The sequence below is a fragment of the Sebastes fasciatus genome, chromosome 20, assembly GCF_043250625.1.
Source record: "Sebastes fasciatus isolate fSebFas1 chromosome 20, fSebFas1.pri, whole genome shotgun sequence".
NCBI classification, from domain to species: domain Eukaryota; kingdom Metazoa; phylum Chordata; class Actinopteri; order Perciformes; family Sebastidae; genus Sebastes; species Sebastes fasciatus.
The window spans coordinates 15336954-15361561 of record NC_133814.1 but is presented as its reverse complement, the minus strand read 5'-3'; the positions used below and the strand labels follow the sequence as shown (position 1 = coordinate 15361561).

At 39.9% G+C, this 24608-nt stretch overlaps 1 protein-coding gene across 1 annotated transcript in view; it reads left to right on the top strand.

Moving 5' to 3' along the window:
- nrg3b (neuregulin 3b) overlaps positions 1-24608 on the top strand; it is a 223356-nt gene that overhangs the window by 184385 nt on the left and 14363 nt on the right. Inside the window, exons 3-6 of the mRNA XM_074619002.1 lie at positions 6014-6087; positions 14070-14096; positions 19510-19612; positions 23075-23201. Of these exons, the coding sequence (XP_074475103.1) occupies positions 6014-6087; positions 14070-14096; positions 19510-19612; positions 23075-23201 (331 nt within the window). The remainder of the gene's footprint in view (positions 1-6013; positions 6088-14069; positions 14097-19509; positions 19613-23074; positions 23202-24608) is intronic.

Genomic DNA, 24608 nt, shown 5'->3' with positions numbered 1-24608 from the left:
CTTTTTCTTCTTAAGTTTAGTAGTAGTACAGTATTTCTAAATCGTGAGTTCATGCCAGCATAAAAAAAGTTATTCATTTCATTTTGGCAAACAGGGCTAACAAGCTGATGATAGCAATGTCCTGCAGTTCAGGGGTAGCCAGCTCGAGTCATAAAGCCCCAGTCATATATCCTAGATAAATCGAGACATGCTGTTGGAAAGCTTTTTCATATTGAGAGGGAGGCTGCGACTGTGCTTACATCATAATGTTGAACCCTACGGGATGCCAAATGTTCAAATCAAAGATGGAATTTCCTACACAGCTACAAGACTCCTTAGAAAACCATTTCCCTTCAATCAGAAGAAATTGAATTCAGCTAAGTGTAGCTCGGAATATAGACACCATGAAAAACAACAATTGCCATATTTACTTGATGGGTATATGAACTTCATTATGTGAACTTAATGAAATATTAGTGCATTTCTTAGTCCTATTGGAACAGTAATTATTTGACCAGAGCAACATTGTATATTTGTGTATTCGTTTACCCTTCGAAAGTTTACATATATGACAAAAACAACACAGTTTTACAATTGTATTTTAATGATATCTCTTTGTTAGATGCTTCTGGATGGATCACGTATGTAATAACATAAATTAATCAATTGAGAAAACTTTCTCAACACAAGGTCCATTTAGTATCTGTTCTGGAGCTTTCAATCACATGATCTTCATCAGCAGATACAGAAAATGTCCTTTTTTTTAGTACAATTTCTAACATCAAGAATGAACTTTGAACATCAGCGTTTATGCCAGATTCGATGAGAAGTCCTTAAAGGAATAGTTCAACATTTTGGGAAAAACAGGCTTATTTGCTGTCAAGACTTAGATGAGATGATTGTTAGACTCACATGTCTGTACAGTAAATATGAAGCTACTGCCAGGAGCTGGTTTGCTTAGCTTGGCATAAATACTGGAAACACAGGGAAACAGCTAGCCTGGCTCTCTTCAGAGGTACAAAATCTGCCTAACAGCACCTCTAAAGCTCACTAACACTTACGGGTTATATCTTGTTTGTGTGTAGTGTAAAAGCTACATGTTTTGGCTTTTTGGGTTGTATGTGTGGGACTATTTCTTGGCTGGGTTTTTCCCTGTTTTCCAGCCTCTATGCTAGGCTAAACTACAGTATTTACCGTATCAGACGTGTGAGTGGCATCAATCTTCTTGGCCAGAAAAGCAAGGAAGCGAAATTGCCAAAATATCAAACTGTTGCTCAGACAGAAATGGAAACTGGAACTATTGTTTCCAAGGTCAAGAATACACTTTGAACTTCTGCTTAAATTACTCAATTTTCTTGTACAACTTTTACTGTATTATATAAAGAAAACAATGGTAATCTATTGCGTTACTGGTAGATTTTGGGATCCATCGGCCACAGTGGCAGGCAAAAAAAGTTAATTTCCAATCCTGATTATATCCTTATAAACTTTATACGACAGTAATGCCCATGTCATTGCAACTGTCAACAGATGCTGGTAAATATAGATAGCCACCAGATATTGTGCATCTATAAATTAGCTACAAGCCTGAGGTAATCTGATCAGTAAGTGCTGAACACTACACAGTATTGGCTCATATGGATTTTTTTTAATCTATAGGACATGTGGAAGCTAATATGCACAGGCGTCAGGGATTAAATGAAAAAGTTTGGTTGACACGATCACATTCCCATCCCTCCTCTCCTCCTTGAACCTCTTTTCCCCTCCCCTTGCACTCCAACTGTCCTCCATTTTTCTTCACGCTAATTAACAGGCAGGGTGGTGATTAGTTATGAAGCAGCGCTCCCCACCCCTCCGTCATCCTCCAGACTCAGAGGTGTGTTTTCTCTGTGACTCGAACATGTGTTAAAGGCAGCTGGATAGTCGCAGACAGCTCCGGAGCAGTGGGGGGAAAACATGCTCCGAGTCTATATAGCTGCTGCTCGTACGCACACGGCGGCTGCAGGATATAAACACATGCACACACTTGAGAAAGCTGTTGCATGTGCCCCACATACACATGTACACACACATCCGGGCTCCCTTTGAGATATATTTCCCCCCTTTTGAAACACGCCGACGCACACATACATAAATACAAGCTTTTGTTCCCCCATTTCCCCCTCATTGGAAGATGCACACATACTCAAAGTGCGTCGTTATCTCACATTGTTTATCATCCGTTTGACGCCATGTTCACACAAACACACTTACAAAGCGTTGTTTGCATCTCATTGAGGGACGGCTGAGCTTGTTTCACAGTGCTACAAAGATGGTAGGAGGGGAAGAGATGGAGACTTAGACAAACAGAAAGCAAAGCCCAGACGTAAACAGATAGCCAGACAGGCATTCTGCCTTTGGGTTCGTGATTCAGAATACTAACAAGGCGTCTCAGCTCACACCCAGGGAGAGAGAAGGTGATGTAGGGCAGAGCCGAGCAATGACAGGGGAGGGATCATTTACCCTTGAAATCTGAATGGTCGCCTCGGGGTCCTCCCTGAATTTTTTACGGTGCACGATTGGCTGTTTCACTCTGATTGGCACGCTGACAAAAAAGGGACAGTGCTTGTAGTTTATGTCAAATCAAGGATGCCCAAAGTACCGGCATCAGTAAGGATCCCAACTTTCATAACAAAAAGGTTAACATTGGATGTAAGATGAATATATGTGTCAAAACTCCAGCTCCTCCTGGGATTTCTCTCTCACATTTGAAATCCCACCGTGGCCTCGTATTAATTACTCCCGCACAAAAGCAGTTTTAATTTGGTAATTAATCTGATATTTTTGCATTAGTCATTTGGATTGGTGCGTTACGCATCACATGGCATGTTATTTTGCATATTCCATTTCGCTGTGAAATGTGCGGTCTGATTTAATGGTGTATCTTTATGGTAATTAATGATGATTTTTTAAAAGGATATTCTCATTCACATATTTTCTCAACAAGGTTTATTTTAGATCACTTAGTCACATGTTGACTTTGGTCTGTTTTATTTTTTTTTCTCTGTGAGATGCATACATGCATACAGATGCATTATCAACAATGACTATAAGAATCTAACTGATTAACTAACACAAATGCACAAGTGTGATCAAGAGCTAATATGCTGTATGAATACAATGAACTATCATCTGCATTACAATAACATCATCCCATTTTGCCAACAATGAATCCTTCAGTTTGCTTGGTCGTCATATCTGTATATAGGTATCATTGGCTCTGTGTGCTGCTCTATAGGACGACATCATTTTGTGTCTGAGTTGAGAGAGGGTTTGGACAATACCAGGGTATTGCATTTGTCATGTTCTCCAGGCTGATTAAGAGGTAGAAGTCTGGTTGTGGGAGAAACAATGACAGGAGAGAATCAAGTACTTGATCCCCTCCTTTGCCTGCCTGAGCTGGTAACTATAGAGGCTTTTTGTGTGTTTTTCTTATTACTTTGAAACCGAAATGACACAAAGAGTTTGAGGTTTTTCAAGGGCATTTTTCACACATCAGTTGAACAGTAATGAGTTCCACTATTTAAAGGTGCAGTTAGGGAGTTTTTACTGCCACATAACACAAAATGACTGTTTCAACGATCACGCCCTGCAGCTCGACAGCGGTGCTGAACGCCGTGAACGGCGCTGAGGTTTCAAAAGCTTCTCAAACTCACTTTGTAGCACACCACCACTTAAAATGTGTTGTGCAGCTTTCAATTAGATTTCTTTATCATCAGTATTTTTATAATTACAACGGAACAAATGGGATGGGAGGAGAAGGGATTACTTGTAGTGAAGAACCCGACTTCCCCTCAGCTGTACGAAGAATTAGAATCAGAATCAGTACATACATAGAAGGAATTTGACTCCGTTTTTTTGCATCTCTCTCTCAATGTACTTACACAGAAATTACAGTTTCTTTCAACTCATTGTTTTGGTTTTTATGGCACGCAATTTTACTGTTTTGGTTTCCTCTCCACACTCCACGTTTTCTGTATTTTCCAGCAGCAGGAGGCAGCTGTTTTCAGCGGAAAAAACTCTAAAAACCCACTGTTACCTCTCCAGCACCACAAGACACACAGACAGACCAGCGGGTGAACATATGGAGCATTTAACAGTTAAAGAGCTAGATATTTTTGGTACATGGAGAGCAAAAACCATATCAACTTAGATGATAATATGTCAGTGTTCACAGAGGGTTTCCACTGCCTCCAAAAATTCAGTCAATGTAGGTTAAAAGCTTCATCAAGAACCTTGTGCTAAGAGGTGGTTTCTACTGGTGGAAATACACATTTTTATGCCAAAACAAGTACCAAAATTGCACTGTGCCACCTAATCTGCATGACACTCAACCTACCATGACAGGAGCATTTTCCTTTTGGAGCCACGAAATCCCCAAACAAGCGCAAACTGAAAAAAAAAAATAGACAGTGAAAAAGCAGATGCAGGTGGATTAGCACCACCATCAGCTTTGAGCCAGCATGAAATAAGAGGACCATATACTGCATCCTATTTATTTCCATCAGATGTGCAGTTCCATAGTGCATTACAGAGAAAAAAACAGGAGGGATAAGAAACTGCGCGTACTGAGCCGAGAAACGCTGAACAAATGGAAGCTGAAACTGCAGCTTGAGATGTAAAAACAAAGAAAGATGACAGTCTATCGCACTTTTCACTCTTATCCCAGCCTTAACCAACAACTTGTGATCTCCACTGCTGCTCAGTCTGTTTTACATAGCTCAGTGGTTGTTGGCATTGTTGCTTTTTTTATTTTCCCTCAAGCTATCAGGTCTAGCCGAGCTGAGTGAGACCGAATGGTCCACTTCTGCCTGTCTGTCACTCATCCAATACATTAAACTGTATGTAAGATCGGTGACACTGGTGGAAACGGGGTGGACGGATATTGATGGATAATGTGCGAGCGTAAATCCCCGCAGTTTCCTACAATATGTCACCGACTGATGGAATAGAGAAAGTATAGACAACTCTGACATATCGCTCACTCATGTACAAGTTTATGTTGAAACAGACACATCAAAGCAAATCCCCCAATTGTCTCCCCTAAGCTGTGAAAGAGCAGAGGGATGGATCAGCCCACTGAATGTGCTCACAGTGTGGCCACTACTGAAGATAGGAAATAAAAAATGCCTAAGTCCTCTTTGAGGCAAAAAACGATTGAGGAGTGTGCCAAACTAGGGCTGAGTGCAGAGGAACAACTCCAAACTTTATATTTGTGACCTCATTTTTCAAGTTTTTGTAAAAAAAACATGTTTTATTCTGAAAGTACAAGTATGTTTTTGAAGTGTTTTTTTTTCCTTTCCTTTAATCCATCAGTTATCAGCACAGGATTGGTAAAAAAATCCCCAATCATTAACAGGAATTATACATGGATAATAATGTATAACAATGAGGGTATTGCTGAGATATTGCAACACACTCAACCAAGCCAAACTTCAAATGTCATAATTCCGGTGGATATATTTCTGACAGTTGCCGAGGGATCTGCAGGCATCAACAGAGTAGGGGGATATTTATTTGATGATGAAGGCAAATATCTGGACTGTGCCAGGACGTTGTTTATATGAGTGTTCCAAGTATGGCAGCTTCCCTTCCACTGTAGATCTTGAGTCGTCTGCATCACGCCAAGTACTCTCCATCCCAGTTCCCCATTTCTTTCCACTGGGACCTGGCATTCCTGTCAGTCATGTGCTATCTGTGAGGCTGCAGGCGCTGCTTAGGTCGGCCCAACTATCTTCCCCTTCCTTTCTCTTTCTTCTCACCGCACCCCTCCTCGACAGTTTCTGTGTATCTCCCTGCACCACCTCAGTCCTCGGTGAGCACTCCACTTTTTACCGTCCATTCAGTTCTTCTCTCTAGGTCTCCCGCTCTCAACTTTTCCTTATCTGCAAGTCTCCTCGGCTGACAGTTCATGCTGTACTCTGGTACTTTTTGCTTGGTTTGTCTTACTTCTAATCTTGCTCTCTGTCTCTTTTCCTCTCTCTCTCTTTCTCAGGTGTAAGGAGGGCTACCATGGACTACGCTGTGACCAGTTTGTACCCAAGACAGATGCTATCTTGTCAGACCCAAGTACGCTCTCCTTTTCTATTTTTTATTCTACAGTACAATATCGGTGTATTGATCTGCGACATGAAAAACAAACTCATAACAAGAACATGTTACATGCCCGGGAGCGAATCTCTCACTGTACTGTCAGTCAACAAGATAAATATAAATCAAGTGAGATCGGCCTCACGTTAACTCTTGCAGCACAGTACTGTGTAGTCCTCTGGGCCCTAAGACTTCAGAAACCATGAAACACAATGTCCCAGCTCCGATTCCAGCTGGGAACCTTTGTAGCATGTCGCTTCCCATCTCTCTCTCTTTCTCCCCTCGTGTCCTCTCAGTTCTCGACTGTCTACTCATTAATGAAGGCATAAAATACCCCGAAAAGACTTTTAACATAACTACTTCCCAGTTAAGAGAAAATGTTCTAGTCATTTGATATTTTTATAATCCAAAGCTGATTGTTAGATGGATACAAATTTTGTTTTTATTAGGGCTGTCAATCGATTAAAATAGTTAATCGCAAATTAATTGCACATTTTTTATCTGTTCAAAATGTACCTTAAAGGGAGCTTTTTCAATTATTTAATACTGTTATCAATATGGGAGTGGGCAAATATGCTTCTTTATGCAAATGTATATATTTATATATATATATATATATGTATATATTTTTTATTGGAAATCAATTAACAATACAAAACAATGACAAATATTGTCCAGTTTGTAGCGTTATATAGCCTCTTTCCCAGTTGGTACCAATGGATTCCTTCGGTTTTCTAGTTTCATATGATACATGATTCATAGGATCCTCGCTCTAGCTTTAAAACTGAGCCTGGTACAACCTAAAAACGGCAAGTTGCATCAATGTGTTAAAAATATTTGTGGCGTTAAGTCGCGTTATTATCGTGTTAACTTTGACAGCTCTAAACATAACTAATCATTATTATTATTAGTGCATAACATACAGTAAAGTACATAGATTTAATTTTTTTAAGCTTTGTTTTTATTTTTTTGGCCACTTGTGCATTTGGTGATGTAGAACACTTTAAGTCTCTAACCTAATATGAGTACCAGATAATATAAAGCTGTAGCTAAAGTTTATAGTCTGACAGGTAATGTTACAGTCCCTGCATTACAGTATTTAATTCATAATAACGTACGTGTTTTTAGTTGCTGCATTATCTACTTTAGGCGTAATATGTCCATTCTATGTCCATTTTGTTCATAACACGTGGCGATACATTGATTAATAGTGTCGTAATGTGGGGATTTTCATTTTGAATCTAAATTTGGAAATTATTAGAGCAATAAAAAAAACATGATTTAGATACTAGACAGTCGTAATGCGTATCATGAGACTGCGTTTCTTTATTGGCCTACACAGGTACAGCACTACCATGCAGATATTAGAATTAAACCCTGTGCATAAAAACCTCCTGTATCTTTTATTACAGTCTTTAATCTTGCTTTGCTTTAGTTTCGCTAAAAGGTAGGAAAGTCTTCAGTTTCCTATTCTTTGTGGAAAAACAATTCCCCTGGAGTCTTTGAATCCCCGTGACAGCTGTGTAGTGTAGTTAAAAAATAAAGCAAAAGTCAAAGGTACACGGAAGAGAAATTGGAGGCCCAGAGCCTTTCCCACGAGACTGTGGCTTTACAAATTCACACTGTTTTATGGAGTGACTTGGCTCCTCTGCACCAATAGTCAGAGAGAAAACTTAACTCCTATCGCCTTCTGTTTGATGCCACCAGGCCCACTGAGAGACCATTAATGGGGTCACAAGCCAGTGTCACAAGGCATGTTTCTTTCTCCCTCATGGCAGCCAGTTTTCACAGTGGGATTTATTTTATCTTCTATAGGCAGACATCAATTTCCGTGTGTGTCCAGATCGTTAGATTTTATGTTGCTCTTTGAGATAGGCTGAATGGTATTGTGTTTTGCACAGAAATGGACGCCTGAAGACACAAATACAGCAGATTACAGCACATTAATAGTACATTTGCATTTATTATTAAAAATGTATAAGACAATAAGCCTCAGAAGGCACATTTTAAAAAGAGGGTTTGTGTGATGTGTTATATGCATTTTTTATGATCAGTTTTATGCATATTTTTTTAAGACTCTGCAGTAAAATATACTGTATATAAATTTGTTATTATTTACAAATTTAGAAACTATATTTCCTGCAGTGTTTGGGCTTACTGAAAGCACTTCAATAAAATTATTCTTGGGAAAAGATCCCTACTTCAAAATATAGCAGGATTGAAGCAGAAAATTAGAGTGGATGGATTTTGTCAGTGGATTAAACAAACAATAGACCCTTCAGATGAGTAAAAAACAACTGTGTTTCAGGGACATGCATCTTTTACAGTTGCTGAAGATAAACCCATGAAACAGTTTGATCAGCGTGTGGGAAAACACAATAAGAGTAGGAATCTCCCAGACAACAGCATTAACTCCTAAGCTACAAATATTTGCACTGTTGCTGCTCTTGCAACTGCTCATGTGTTGTATCCAGAGGAGTTTAAGGCGGTGATTCCCAACCCTTTTCACCGTATGACCCCTAAAAAAAGAGCTTTATCTATTAGCAGCCTCCCCAGTCACGGGTTGCTCATGTTACGAGGTGTATAAATGAGCCAAAAGAGTCATTTTTCCTTCGCAGATTGATTTGAATCATTTCTGGAGGCCTGAGGTAAAAATATTCAGTAATCTTCAAAAAAAAAGCAAAGTCTGAAATAAACATAGTTTTGTATCAAAGTATTATTATTATTATGGCTGTCAATTGATTAAAATATTCATGATTTTCCATGATTAATCGCGATTAATCGCAAATTAATGGCACATTTTTTATTCATTCAAAATATACCTTAAAGGGGGATTTGTCAAGTATTTAAGATAAGATAAGATATTCCTTTATTAGTCCCCCAGTGGGGAAATTTGCATTATTTAATGCTCTTATCAACATGGGAGTGGGCAAATGTGCTTGCTTTATGCAAATGTATGTATATATTTATTATTGGAAATCAATTAGCAACACAAAACAATGACAAACATTGTCCAGAATCCCTAACAGGTACTGCATATAGCATAAAAAAATGTGCTAAAATCATAACATGGCAAACTCAAGCCCAACAGGCAACAACAGCTGTTAGCCCGCTACAACCTAAATATCGCAAGTTGCGTTAATGCGTTAAAGCAGTTAGTTGCGTTAAAACAAATTTGACGGTTAACTTTGACAGCTGTAATTATAACATAAGAAAGTTTGAAAAATTGTAAACAATGCCTGTCTCCAGCTAAAACTACAGAAACGTGGGTTTATTTAGAGTTCAAAATTGTTTGGGGGGGGAATAAAAATGTATTTAAATAAATATCTGGAACAACACGTCACCGTTTTTTACTGAATGTACACAATATTCCAGTACTATTTTGAGAGAGAAAAAACATGCTGTTGGTCGAAAACTTGCAATGTGCGCTACAGGAAATAGAATTATACTCTATGCGAGACACCTCCCATCACAGATGTTTCAATAAATTAGGCTCCATATGGAACACTTGTGGTCCAGAATCATCCCCATCCATTCACTGTATACATTACATATACATACATATACAGTTGGCATATATGGTAATATGATATGATCTAAAGTGCAGCCTTGCCAGACTTGTCATGAATATAAAGATATCATGGAAAGTAAGGATAGACCTCCCAATATCTTTTTTTGGTTACCAGTGCAGTCCCCATTCAAAAACGTCCCTGTTCGGAACGGGGCAGATTGCTCGTCCTCCGGTGTTGCTGCTTGAAAACTGCTCATCCAAACAACTTCCCACTCAACACTGCGCTTCCTGAGCAATACACCTGCCGTGACATAGTTGCATCCCCTAGCAATGCTGGAGTATGCATCATTATGGTGCCAAGGGTCTCTTTCTTCATCTATTCTTGAATGTAGTGAGCGATGGAGAGTGAGCTGTACCCAGCATGCAGTTCGGCGGTGTAACAGTCCCCTCTCAATACAGTACACAGTGTTTACATAACGCACTACTAATAAATATGTCCCGTAGATCTCAAGAGTACATATACAGTAATGGTAATAATATTGGTTATACAGTACATGATAAATCTCATTCATATTAAAAGTATATAAGTATTTATGACAATGAAATAGGTGGATGGATATGTAAATATATAATATACAATATCAATCAACAACCCTGTCTTCAACAAAATGACGTTCCCTACAACTAAACTGCATTGTGAGTTACGTTTCGAGGGAAACGACACGGTTTTAAACTGTTTTAAACATGTGGTTAACGTTGCAAATTGAAACAAAACAAAAAAATGCTGCAAAAAACAACTAGGTTTATGGATGTAAAATCAAAATAAGTCATCGTTGACTTTTAGTTTCACATGGGACACGAGTCCTGTGTTTGTTTGACCCATCCACCACCCCGACCTCCTCCTTACGCAGGCTTCCACGTACATTCATTACATTGTACAACATATTTGTGATACGTCAAAAACAAACGTAATCCTTGATAATGTTTTTTAATAAACCTAACTAAGTGGTTCTGTTTTATATGTAGTTTTGTTGTATTTTTTGTTTAGTTTTGTTTCAATTTACAACATTAACAACGTGTTTAAAACTGTTTAAAACTGTGACCATAATCCGCAACAAAATACATTTCCTTAGAAATTCACAATGCAGTTTCATCGTATGTGAATTTAATGCTCACTTTATGCTTTGTCAAACCATGTTTCAGAAATCTTCAGTAGTCATTTTTGTGCCATGAACTCATCCCCAACATCTTTCATCAGGAAAAACAAAATTAGAATACAAAACTGTATAAAAATTGTCTTGTACCGCTACTCCACGCATGCACCTGTTCACCACAGAGAGTTGTGTTTTGACCACAATCGTTTAACTACCATAAGAGATAAAGAGTACCCTGGAAGATTTGAGAGAGGAATGAAGCCTATTTTGATCTCTGTTGATACAAAGTAATCTAAAATGTACCCATATTACCAAGGGTTTCTGAGGATTATCCTGCTTTCAAAAGCCAAATCATATAATAACATGCACACATACATGCACACACTACAAGCAACAACAAGTGGGACGAGCTCCGGTGAAATTCAATTCATTGTGCGTCAGTGTGTGTACAGTATGAGCGAGTTTGTGTTTTGGATGCAGTTTAATTCTACATCTTCAGCGTTAGACACAAATCACACACTGGGGGAGAGACAAGTATCATCGGCTACACACTTTTCTCTTTAACCTTTTTTTTTTTCTTTCTTGAAATCAATCTCTGTGCACCTCACAGTCACAAATCATCCATCGCCTCTCGCGCTTTGTCTTGGTATTGACTGGCCACAAAGCAGCCACTCAACAGAGCAGTCCGATCTGGCTAGCGCCACACAGTGCCACTCCGTCATACGCCCTTACAGAGGTAGAAAGAGAAGCGGAGACTGTCTCGCACATCTCAAAAGCCCAGGGACAAAAGGACAAAGAGGCTCCCTGTCAGGTACTTCCAGCTACACTGCTGTGAGCTCAGCTTTGGAAATGAGGTGGGTAGAAGGTGCTGCGGGGCTTAGATATTGGTGCACAATGGGGAAGTGGCGGGGTTTTAATTGGAAACATGGGAGTGTAGGAAGGCTGCAATTTAGTCTATATCTGGTAAAAAAACAAAAAAACAATCGGGATGAGTTCACGTCTTAACTGTGAGAGAGTTAAGGACGTGCCATTAATGATGGTTCAGTTGGGCTAGTTGCACCTTTGAGACTACAGAGGAGATGTTTGGTGGGAGATTGAAGAGGAGGGTGGAGGGAGGTGAGCCGGCTTTTGGTTTTACCCAGCTGATTAACAAAGAGGAAGAAGGCAAGCCTTTAATTTGAACTATTTATCTCTGGTTGATATTAGGTCTGGAGTAAGTAGCTACACAGGATATTGAGTTCACACACAGACACACACACAGACAGACACATTGGCTCCCCCGTTCCCTGCTCGCCCAAATGAAGGAGGGGATTAAGGATTTGATTCACTCCTGCTATTGTCTCTCCCACCCGCCAGATTTCCGCCTCTTAATCGGGCCAAGAGCATCTGACATGATGCACAGGTATTCTCCGAGCTTGCTCAAGTCTCCCTCAATACGGCGTAAGTGATTCCCGGGGGCGCTTTGAGTTGCCAGTGGGACGGATTGGGGAGCCTGCGCGTATTATGATTGGTGAATGTCTCCAGACGAGGCAAATGCCAGAGCGAGGGATGTGTATCAGTGTCGTAATGACATCATCTGCACAGGCTTTGACAGTCGGGGCGATTTAGACGGGGGAGAAAGTGTTGGCTGTTGCCATGGGCAATCACAGAGAAAGGCCCTGAATGGATAATACAGATCAGGCAACATCAGTGAGATACTGCATTCACTTCTTTGGCCTTGCCAAGTGTTTGTTCCACAGTGACAGTAAGCGCCTAGTAACAAAAGTGTCGACCATTAAATCTCAAAATTCCTCATAGATGAAAGCATAATGTCCGCCGGCCACAATTGACTTCCTCTTAACTGTTTTAATCATTAGTTTGTGAGTTGTTGTTAGAGAGGCCGCAAGAGAGGACTCTAGAAATGATGAAGTTACATTGTGTTCAGTATTGGGCTGTCAAAGTTATCGGGATAATAACACGTTAACGCAAATTTGTTTTAACACCACTAATTTCTTTAAAGCATTAACACAATCAGGCTCTTGTTATCACTGAAATCATGGAAATCCCTGTTCCTCATTAACAGTCTGTCAGGCAGTCATAGAGTAAATGAAAAACTTGGCTTTGTATTTAAGACGTTATTTTAACTTTCGCGGGTCTAAATGCTCTCTGGAACTTTCCCTAAATGTCCTAAGTTCGCTAACTGTATTTCAAATTTGATCATTCACATTAAAAAGGCCTATTTCCTCAAATCACACCCCCTAATGGAGCGTGATAACCTTGTGCAATTATTATAAATCCATTCATCCAAATGTTCATTTGTCTTTTTATGTGAATCTCACTCCAGCTCTCTGGGGTGTTTTTATTTTTCCCTCATACTCACAATGCCAGAGCACTGACAGATTTTCCCATGGTACCATCAAAATGCATCCGAGAACAGATGTTTTTTTTTCTCTGTGTTAGCCTTCTTTTTTTTTTTTTTTTTTTGGAGAGTGCCCACTACTTAATCTGTCAGGAGCTTGGCAAGCCACATTCTATTTAAAACTCAGACCACCTCTGTCAGAAAAGCAATTACTAGTGAGGGTTTCATTTTAATTTAAATGAGATTACATTACAGTGACATGAAAAAGGGGCACTGTCAGGATGGAACGAACACGAGTGCTCCTTTTTATCTGTCTCCCCAGTACTGGGATTGAGGGGAAAGACTAACTGCGTGAAGAAAGACTGTGTGTGTGTGCGCGAGACAAAGACATACAGAACAGTGCAACGTACTGTCTGCCTACGGGTGCACACGCATGTGAGCCTTAAAGTGACCAGCTAGTGAATATTGAAAAGCTGTGCTTGGAGACAGAGGAGAACAATTACTGCAATGCCTCAGGCTCAAATCAATATATAAGCCCTGTGCAAAGCAATGTCGGTGACATAAAGCTACATGATATGTCATTTTCAACTTTATTTTCATGATCCTTCCTCTAATCCTCTCAGCCCCCATATCTTTGTTGTTTTCTTTCTTCATTCAAAGCCACTGTAGGCTGTGTGAATTCAGAGTGTATCTCGGAAAAGCATACCAAGCATCTGGGGCTGCCTGGCTCATTACCTGGTGCACAAGGGAGAGGCATGTCAGAGAAAGCCGTCAAACCAACTTTATGGTCTAGTTGCAGCATGTGTCTCTCCCTAAGGTGAATTCTGAGTAAAATAGAGGCGCATCATGTTGTAACTGTTTTATTCTCTCTCTCTTTCTCCCCCAACCCCCCCTCTCTGTGCCTCTGTTTACCCATTCCCTCTCTTTCTCTCATGCTACCTGGCCTTGAATGGAACAGCGGATGAACTCGGGATTGAGTTCATGGGTAAGACAACTTTTTCATTGACTGTGTGGAGTGCTAAATCGTTCATTTCGCCTTACATCTGTGAAATACCACATACGAAACCACACAATCCAGCACAACAAGGCCACTCACCTTGGTAAATTAATGCGGGCCAGTCGCCATGGAAACACCGTGGCGGTGAATTAGGTGTATGCTGTCTGCATGAAGAACAGCGCTGTTAGAGGCAATGGAGCAATAAAGACACTCCGCAGTAGTTCATGTATGAATGTGTGTCCACTTGACTGCCACATGTATGTATAGTCAGCTCAACTTCTGTTGTATTATGTATGGTGGGGAAAAAAATATATCTGTCTGTGTTTTGAGTTATGTAACTATACGAATGCAATGGAAATACAATTTAAACCTCTTTGGGTACCTTCCAACCTTCCAGGGGGTAACAAATCTTTAAAAAACAAATTATCTAGCCCCTCTTTCATTAATAATGGCACACATTGTCCAGAGGGAATATACAATATTACCCCCCTTTCCGCACACACATCCTCTACAGCACCACACTCGTATCATTTTCCATTTCCTCTCCTCCGTCTTTTCCCCCGCTCTCCGGCTCCCCTTTTATGCATACATGAAAACCAACATTGCATGCTGTGAAGTTTTCCATTAGCGTGGCTTCATACACTGCCGTCACGTCACACACTTGCTCCGGGAAATAGAAGGCGCTTTTGAAAGTGGAAGCCTGCCGCCCTGCACACACAACATTCACCAGTTCAGTGATTTTAATCTGGGGACTAAATTAGTCCAGAATGCTTCTGCAGGTGGGCGGATGCATTAGAGAAAATGAGAGCTGGATTGATCGATTGATAGCTGGACAGATGACAGACGGAAGGTAGTTTTTTGGGGGGGCTCTGGAAAGCACTGAGCATGCTCACTGGCTTATTCATTGTGTTCCATTATGACTTCTTCTCTCGCTTTAGCAATGAATCTTTTGATAGCTGTTATATAAGTCCAATATGTGACCGTCGGAGACCGTCAGAATACAGCATAGCTCTGTTTGAAGTGGGATTGAGTGCTCTAAATATGATCTTGTCTTTTGATTATCTTGCTTTTTTTCCCCCAGCCCAGCAGCTGAAGCTTTGTGTGTCTCACTAGTTTGCCCTGATGTATTTCAGGCTGAATACCCCTTACCATTTCGTCATGGATACTTTAGAATGCTCTTTATTATAGCATTTTTTTCTGGTCATGTGTAGCGTGGTTGCTGTGGCATAGCCCGGCCATATGGGATTGTGTTGTCCTCGTGTCAACATGACATGGCTTTGCCAACGCAGCTGAGGCTGTTCGGTTAGTTCCGTTTTCCCAACATGCTATTGCATCTAATTTCAAGAATGCCTCGTAGGCATCGGGCATGAAAGACCTGTAATGGTTTTATATACAGACTGCATGTTGGTTTTTCCTCGCAGAGCTTTGTAGACAGCTGTTTTTTATGTTCAGATTTCGAAAAGGCCTTTTTCATCTATCCCAAAAAAGGCAGAGGCTTGTCTCAGGTGGTGCTGCACATGAGCACTGATGATGTGGCAGCAGGGAAAGATATTTCCCATATATATCAAAGATGGAACCGTCGCGAGGTCATTTCACTGATGGTGAAAGGCTGCAGGGTTTACAGGGGCACACATAGTGACATATTACTTATAAACAAAGAACAAAGGCAACCGCTCTTGTTCACTTGTAAATTGCAGCTTGAAGACATTCACTGCTACGTCCCTGACAAATTACAGGGTGGGTCAAGAATCTGCGAGTCAAGAACTTGTTGACAGCTCCACCACTCTGAAGTATTATAATCAAACCGCATATTTGACACTAATATTATGTTCTATCCAGGGCTGATATTATCAGCCATATTGGCTTATTAAAGCTACAAATATAAAGTGATTTCAGTTTACTAAATTACAGCAGAAAAAGTAAATACGCTGCATTTGTATGTATACTGTTTTACATTAATTTATCTTAATTCAAATTAATATATTTCTGCTTAAGTCAAGTATTTATAGATATTACTCATGATTTAATTTCCTTTAAGGTTTACTGTATGAAATTATCACACATTTATATTCAAAGTTACTTTCATCTTTGCTAATTGTATATTTTTCTGCTGGAAAATATACTGCCCCAAACTCTTTTATGAAAATATCCGATGAAAAAAAAATCTACGCTGGCCTCAAAACCTAAGTGGTTTTGTTGCCAAAAACCTAACCAAGTAGTTTTGTTGCCTAAACCTAACTAAGTAGTTTTGTTGCCTAAACCTAACTAAGTAATTTTGTTGCCTAAACCTAACTAAGTAGTTTTGTTGCCTAAACCTAACTAAGTAGTTTTGTTGCCTAAACCTAATTAAGTAATTTTGTTGCCTAAACCTAACTAAGTAATTTTGTTGCCTAAACCTAACTTAGTAGTTTTGTTGCCTAAACTAAACTAAGTAGTTCTGTTGCCTAAACTTAACTAAGTAGTTGTTTTGCCTAAACCTAACTAAGTAGTTTTGTTGCCAAAAACCCAAGTAGTTTTGTTGCCTAAACCTAACCAGGTTGTTTCCTGTTTATTTTGAAAAGACTGTATGATTAGCATTTTCGTAGGAAAATGCACAAAAATGAGAAATAACATTTTGTAAGATATCATACGAACCATTGTATGAGGATACGTTGTATATTTCCTGTATATACATTATCCGATTTTTATTATCCTCAAATATCAATATTGGTCAGACAATAATGCACAATATATACTAACTAAACTAACAAACAAATTGATATTTTCAAGATAATATACCAACAAAAACAACTCCACTTGAAAATGTTATGCTTTCAACCCATTATTTGCCAAATAACCATAGATATGACCAAAATTATCCACATAGCAGTTTGCCAGTGTTAAATAAGCAATAGTGTGTCACGGCTGGCCACCCCTGCAGCATTTCTTTAGACTGGCTCTATTTTAATTCCAACCCATCCTGCCTCCTTTTCACAGGAGCTGAGTGGGCAGTTTGGACCTCTGATGTATATATATATATATATATATACACAGTGTATCTCCACATATTGTAACTCCAGGATGTGTTCAGATGGTATCTCCATCTTTTGCCAGAAGCAGTCTAATATTAAAAAGGTTTCCCTCCAGTTTGAACTCAGTTACACCATACTACCCCTTAAATGTGTTGATGCAGCACTGATGTAATGCAGGGGAAGAAAAAAAAATGGTGCAAACAGACTTGCTTGGTTACACTCTAGTGTAAGCTTTAAACACAAGAATCTCTCCAACTGTGCCCTTAAAACAAGAGTTGGAGGAAGTTGATAAACCAGGATAGACAAGCACGGCTGAAGAAGACCTCCCAGGACAGTTCTCTGTTGACAGCATCAAAAGCCACAGACAAGCCCTCAAAGGTCATGAAAAGGTTGGGGTGATGTTTTCTGCACTTTACCCTGCCGTTGTCAAGGTGGTGAGATCAGACACAAGAGGATTTGTTGTTTTTGATTGATTGAGTAATGTCACAGGAGGTTGTGTTCAAGGTCATGGATGACAGTAGGACAGAAAAGTCTCTCCAACTCTCCACAGTGTTCTGTCACATATGGAGTGCTGCAGGGATGATGTATTTTTTTTAGGCCAATCAGGAAGTTAGCATCGCCCTGGTTCACTCGACAAAAAGCCAATGGGATTTTTCCATTGGATTTTGGATTATTGCAGAAAATAAGCTCTGTGGCAAACACAAGTTTATGATACTTACATGTTTTGTTCAGCAAGATAATGTTCACACATGAACACCACTTTTATGATTTTTGAAGCGTTAATGCAACCACCAGAAGTAAAAAGCTAACGTTAGGCTGTAAACGATCTATACCACGGTTGCATGAACGCGATTACACACAACAAGGCTGAAAAGGCGGATGAGTCGGCGTGATGGCGTTAAGTAGTCTCATTTAGCATTTGTTGGCAACCGCCTTTTTTAAGACAAATAAAGGTTTCAAAATTCACGAGTGGAGTATTTGCTGACATATTTTATATGGTAGAACAAAACATTAAAATCTCTTAAAGGAACAGTGTGTAACATTTTGGGAGATCTATTGGCAGAAATGGAAAATAATACTCATAACTATGTTTTCATTAGTGTATAATCACCAGAAAATCATTGTGTTTTCATCAGCTTATAATGAGCCCTTCATATCTACATAGGGAGCGGGTCCTCTTCACGGAGTCCGCCATGTTGCTCCGTCATGTTTCTACAGTAGCCCAGAATGGACAAACCAAACTCTGGCTCTAGAGAGAGCCTTTCACGTTTTTTACATTACCTGAAGGCCACCTTAGTTCTCTACACGCTTCTGAAACTGCGGTAACGTGAGCTGCAGAGTGCAAAACTGTGGTACCACCAGCTGCCTTCTGACTTCTTTTGCTCCTAAAGTAGTGTTATTATGGTAAGGATGGCCTCTGAGCGAGACGAACGGCGTTACCACGGTTTTGCACTCTGCAGCTCACGTTACTGCAGTCTTGTGAACGGAGGGGTACTCAGTCAGTTGCAATCTGCAACCACACCACAAGATGCCGCCAGATCCTACACACTGTACCTTTAAGCTTGTGGTAACCAGATACTTTATTTCAGGCAATTTAACCAATTCAAAAAACCCATTGACTTCAAAGACGAGTGAACAGGAAGTGCTAAAATGCTAACTCATTTCCAGGTTTTAGGACTCATTCCTGCACCATTCCATTTACTAGTTGCAGATTTTAAACTGTGCACATTTTGACCCCTAGATGATTTGTTTTTGATAAGCCAGTGCATGCCCCGCCTTCACCCCCCTTGCACTATGCACTATGGTAAGTAGTGCAGCTCCACTATGCAGCTGCTCAGTCAGACAGATATCTGTTGGGATCAACTGCTGCTTGTCCCAGCTGCTTGTGACCTTAAGCCTCTGCCGCTGACGTGCAGGGGTCTGACAAGAAGCTCCGGGAGCATTCATTTGCTGCTAATTCCCTGTCGCCATCAGTCTCCGAATGCTGACACACATACAGTACACACACACACACACACTCGGCGTGGCCCCCGCTGTGCAGATGGTCCATCGGTGTTGCCTGCTGGGTTTGTCTGAACGAAATGATTATCACACTTCAGTTAGCACATGTCACTGAGCCCTGCCTGTGTCTGCCATGTCCCTATCCCATGCTCAAACACTGACATTTACTGACAGCAGCATTGGTCGCTTTATGCTAATGCAGATTGTGGGTGGATGTCTGTGTGTGGCCAGCCGCGTGTGTGTACGTCCATCCGCCGTTGTTTGTGTGAGCTCTGTATGTTAATTCATGATGCATTTTTTTTCATCCTCCCTGCTCAGTCACAGCCGCAGCATATCCTTTGTGTCACAGTAGAAATTCAATGGCCTGAACTGTATTCTCTCCTCTGCAGAGAGTGGTGACACTTACCAGAGGCAGGTGCTGTCCATCTTCAGCATCGCCTCAGGGATCTGTCTTCTCGGAGTGGCGTGTATGGCTCTCTACCGCCGCAACAAGTGAGTGATGCCAACCAGCACCACATTAGTAGAGTATGCCCCTGGTTGTGCAGAAAGAGCACTTTACTATCATGGCATGGAGCCCAATGAATTTCTAAGTGTGAGTCAGCTAAAGGATGTTTTATCAAGGCTTCAAATCTAAATTGTGTAGGATGCATTTGGGACAGATACTCATGTAAGATTTATTTGTAAAGTGGTTTTAGCAAGCAGGTGTGTCACAAAATGCTTCACACAAAACTAAATACACAGATAAGGCTAGAGCAAGTTCAAAAAACATTAGACCCTAAGCGTGTGTGTACGTGTTCGTGACTGGATAAGAGCAGTACCCGAAAGCGGCCCGCCAAAGTCAATTACTCACTGCAGGGAAGAAGAAAGAAAACGAATGTAGACAATGTGAAAGTAATGGCCGAGTGTAAAGAGGGAGTTAATGTAGGCTGAGTTGATTGAATTGGTCGTCTTGATAAACAAAAATGGGTTTTATTTTCAACAGTGTAGCGCTCCCAAGAAGTGCAGCGCCTATCGGGTCAGCGTGACCAGAGAGCCCCAGCTCAACGGGAGAATAAATGTACCGGAAATTATCCAAGTTAAATTTAAGCTCTTTTCCCCAAATGCTGTTTGGCAGTGTAGCTTCTCTTGCAATAAACTTAAGTGTATTCTGCTCCTCAACAAAGACCTGAAATTTCATTTGTATCAGTACTTCACAGAGACGATAACCCAGTAGCGCATTCTTGATAGTGTTTGAAGACTATACAGAGGAGGTAGAGATAAGAGAGTTACTTATACATCTTTAAAGACCCAAAGAAATGAAAGTCAAAGCCTAGTTAATTATGTGTGGCTATAAAATTTAATAATAAGGCAGGATACGGAAGGGGCGCTACATATCACTATAGTGCTGATGCTTGCCAAATATCCTGGTTCTCATGGATTGGACTATGAAATTACCTTCATTAAGTAATAAGTACTGTATCATATTGTACAGCATAATGTAGTAAGCGTATTTAATAATTGAGCACACCCAAATTACAACAGACTCAGCCAATGAATATATTTTTTTACTGCTTTAACTGTTACATACTGTTCTTTTAAGTAGTTAGAAACCAAACCATCAGTTAGTCACAGTTTAGTTTGTTGTCCTTTTCAGCCAGTTTAGTCATTTGCTTCCTAAATTTGAGCTTGCGGTGTCATTTACTCAGGAGACATTTAGCCTGCAGCCTCAGCTGCAGAGAGAGTTTAGCAACCTAGTATTTAAGAATGAACATTTAATGATGAATTAACATTTAATCCAAAAGTCTTAAGCATCAATTAATTTTTAATCCAATCAAACTTTAATCCAAAATGAAGGAACACTGTCATATTTTTATGTTTAGCATAGCTAAAAGATGCCTTTTTACTTTTCTGTCTCACATTTGTGTTTGTTCATAGGAGCTTTTTTATGGTTAAGATTGGAACAGATTGTGGAGGTGACAATAAATGTAAGATATTTATGAAGCGGGAAAGTCTGCTTAAGTCACCAGATGCACAGGGATAAATTAACACCTTCCCGGCACCATCAATCTGACATGTTCACTTCACAGCTTTTGATTAAACATGCATGCACATTATCTACCCATTAAAACATCCAACTGGAAATGTTCCTCGTAGTCCTCGTAGGTTTGAGGTATTTCTGGAAAACCGTCGCCTTTCTCTCTTTCTTTTCCTAGAATATTATCACAAAGGCATGTAATGGACGTTTCACGGTACATTGCCTTAATTAAATTTTCACTTGTGCAAGACATCTCCTCTCCTAATTCTATTTTTGTAGCCAGTTTGAGCGCCAGTTTCACCACCGTCAAACCTTCAGCTACAGTTCTGGAAAAAAAGAAGTCTCTATGTGTGCTGCGAATTGACTGATGCTCATTTTGTGTCTTTAACCTTTCAAGGTGCTCATACATAAACAACATTTGACAGATGTTGTTAAATCTCAGTAGGTCAGGCAAATCAAACGTCCTTGTCAATTTTTTTTTTTTGTGAAACAAAGTAATAAGAATTCTTTATATGCTCATTGTCACACACGCACACATCTATATATATATTAACTTAACTTGCAATTTGTAGGTAGTAATGGGCTCATCAAGCTAGATTGAAGATACTGGTATCATATAAAACTAGAAAACCTAAAGAATCCATTGGTACCAACAATGTCGTACTAGCTTGTAATTTCTGCATAGTTGTAAATAAAAATTATGCAACACTAATATTCAAATTAAATTCCAGTGGTGGCTGTGTAGGATTGTTTCCGGCTCCTGTGATCCAAAAAAAATTCCAATAACTCCAGCGTTGTAAAGTCCAAAAGTCAAAATGTATTGAAAAAAGATAGATGAAATCTTCTCCAAAATTCACAACATGTTTTTAGTAGGGCTGTCAAAGTTAACGCGATAATAACTTGTTAATGCAAATTAATTTTAACGCCACTAATTTCTTTAACGCATTAATGCAACTTGCAATTTTTAGGTTGTAGCGGGCTCAGTTTTAAAGCTAGAGTGAAGATACTGGTATCATATGAAACTAGAAAACTATTGTCGCGAAGGAGGTTGAATAACGCTCAAAGTTACGCTACATTTTGGTGAGGAAAACTGCCATGGCCATTTTCAAAGGGGTCCTTTGACCTCTGACCTCAAGATATGTGAATGAAAATGGGTTCTATGAGTAACCACGAGTCTCCCCTTTACAGACATGTCCACCTTATGATAATCACATGCAGTTTGGGGCAAGTCATATTCAAGTCAGCACACTGACACACTGACAGCTGTTGTTGCCTGTTGGGCTTCAGTTTGCCATGTTATGATTAGAGCATATTTTTTATGCTAAATGCAGTACCTGTGAGGGTTTCTGGACAATATTTGTCATTGTTTTGTGTTGTTAATTAATTTCCAATAATAAATATATTTCCCTTTAAGGTACATACAGATTAAAAATGGGTGATTAATTTACGATTAATCACGATTAACTACGGACACTCATGCGATTATTCGTGATTAAACATTTTAATCGATTGACGTGTGTGTGTGTGTGTGTGTGTGTGTGTGTGTGTGTGTGTGTTTGTGTGTGTGTGTGCGTGTGTTTATGTGAGTGTGTGTGCGTGTATTACTCACATTTCACATTGTGGGGACTAGCCTTCCTTTTGCGGACAAAATGTAAGTCCTCACAATGTAAATCATTCTGTGTAAGTGTAAAGTGTGTGTCAGGAGTGAAAGAAGGTCAATAAATATGATCACCTACCTTGCTGTTACACGTGTGTATTAAGAGCTGGCCAAGTGGGTCATAGAAATCAATGACTGGACTAAAAACTGTGTGTTATCATTAGAGAGAAGGCAGGAAACACCCTGACCACAGCAAATCGCTAATAGGCTAATAATCTCTTGTTCTGCATTACCTCTTTATTTTAGTCGTAATATTGTAATCTCTGTCGTTCTTCCTGCACAGAAGACACAGGGAAAAACTCCAGGCTCATTTCTCCGATAGCCGCAGCCTGAGGGACTGCAGTGTGAACGCCTCTGGCCTCATGTCCAAATCTACTCCCAGGCTCCAATACAGCCTCCAACTCCAAAAGGTAAGTCTTAACCTAGTACTGATTTATCCACAGTCATATCTTTATCATCATTATGATCATCTTAATATGTACAAGTAAAAAAACAGAGTGCTTTGACAGGAAGATGTACGACGTGTGTCTTAATAATCTCTCCACTGGCTGAAGCCTTTTGTTCACACTCATATCTGACGGGCTGAGAGACGGTGGGGATTTAGAGTTTCAAATAAATGCATCATGTGTTATACTGGAAAAAATCTGCTTGTCATGTTCACAATGACAGATTCCCGTGACAAACTGCAGATTGGAATTTTCTAATCTGTGGGGTGTCACATATCCTGAATTCACCATGCAAGCACAGCAACAATACTGTACAGTAGACAACTAATGTTAAATGGCACTTTACAGGTCGTACTTTACTCCTAGTTTTGTTGCATTCACTTGCTGTATTGAAAATTAGATTTTTCCTTCTAGTTATTTTTTGTGTTTTTAGAGCAGAAGTAAACAATTTGAGAAGTTTGTGCAAAATGTAACCTTCAACTCGGCGCATAAAATGAAAAGAAAAACAAAGTTGCGTGATTCAATTATTGATTAATACAGAAACACAACACTGAGACATTTTGGAGAGAGAAAAAATAATTTGGGCAGCTATTTCTCACAATGAAAAATCCCAAACAAAAAAACCCAAAAGAAATGGCAGGGTGTAGACATAAAAGAAAAAGTGGCTTGAAATTAATTAAAAGCCACTGACCCAGACATTCATAGCAGAGCAGGTGGAGGATGTTGATGGCACCGATAAGGCTGATGTCTCCACAGAATCCCGAGGTAATTACAGCCTAATGCACACTTATGAAGGTCTCATCAAAAGAGTGCAATCGCCATAACGCATTAGCACTTCCCTGAATGCACCCTCTTTGTTTGCTGTTTTCGAAAATAGTCATATTTTGTGTGCACGTTTTTTGCTTCTTAATAAGATTCTATTTTATGGTTTTTGTTGTTGTTCAGTGTGCGGCTTCCTTTCATTGTTTGAGCAAGTTATACGCACCGATGCTCATATGGATGCGCTAATGTGCACCTGCTCTTTGTAGATGTGGAAATCTCCAGGTGTCACTGACCCTCACAAATTGCAAGAGCATAAATAAATACTTCACATCTTCTGGAATTTGCATGACTCTCACTGAAATATGTATGCGTGAAGGCTTGGCTGGATACAAACAAGAGGGCGGTGCGCCTGTTTGGTAATCGTCACGTTTTTGTCTCAGACACATTTTGTATTCGTTGTTGCCTGAAATTCCTCATTCAGGTTCAGCCTTGTTCTGTCATTTCTGTGTTGCCAAATGTAGCCTGCACTGGAGCTCTTTAATAATGCAACGGTGTCTATTGTCACCCACTGAAACAAACACCCCTCTGGCTAGCCCCACCCACGGAACT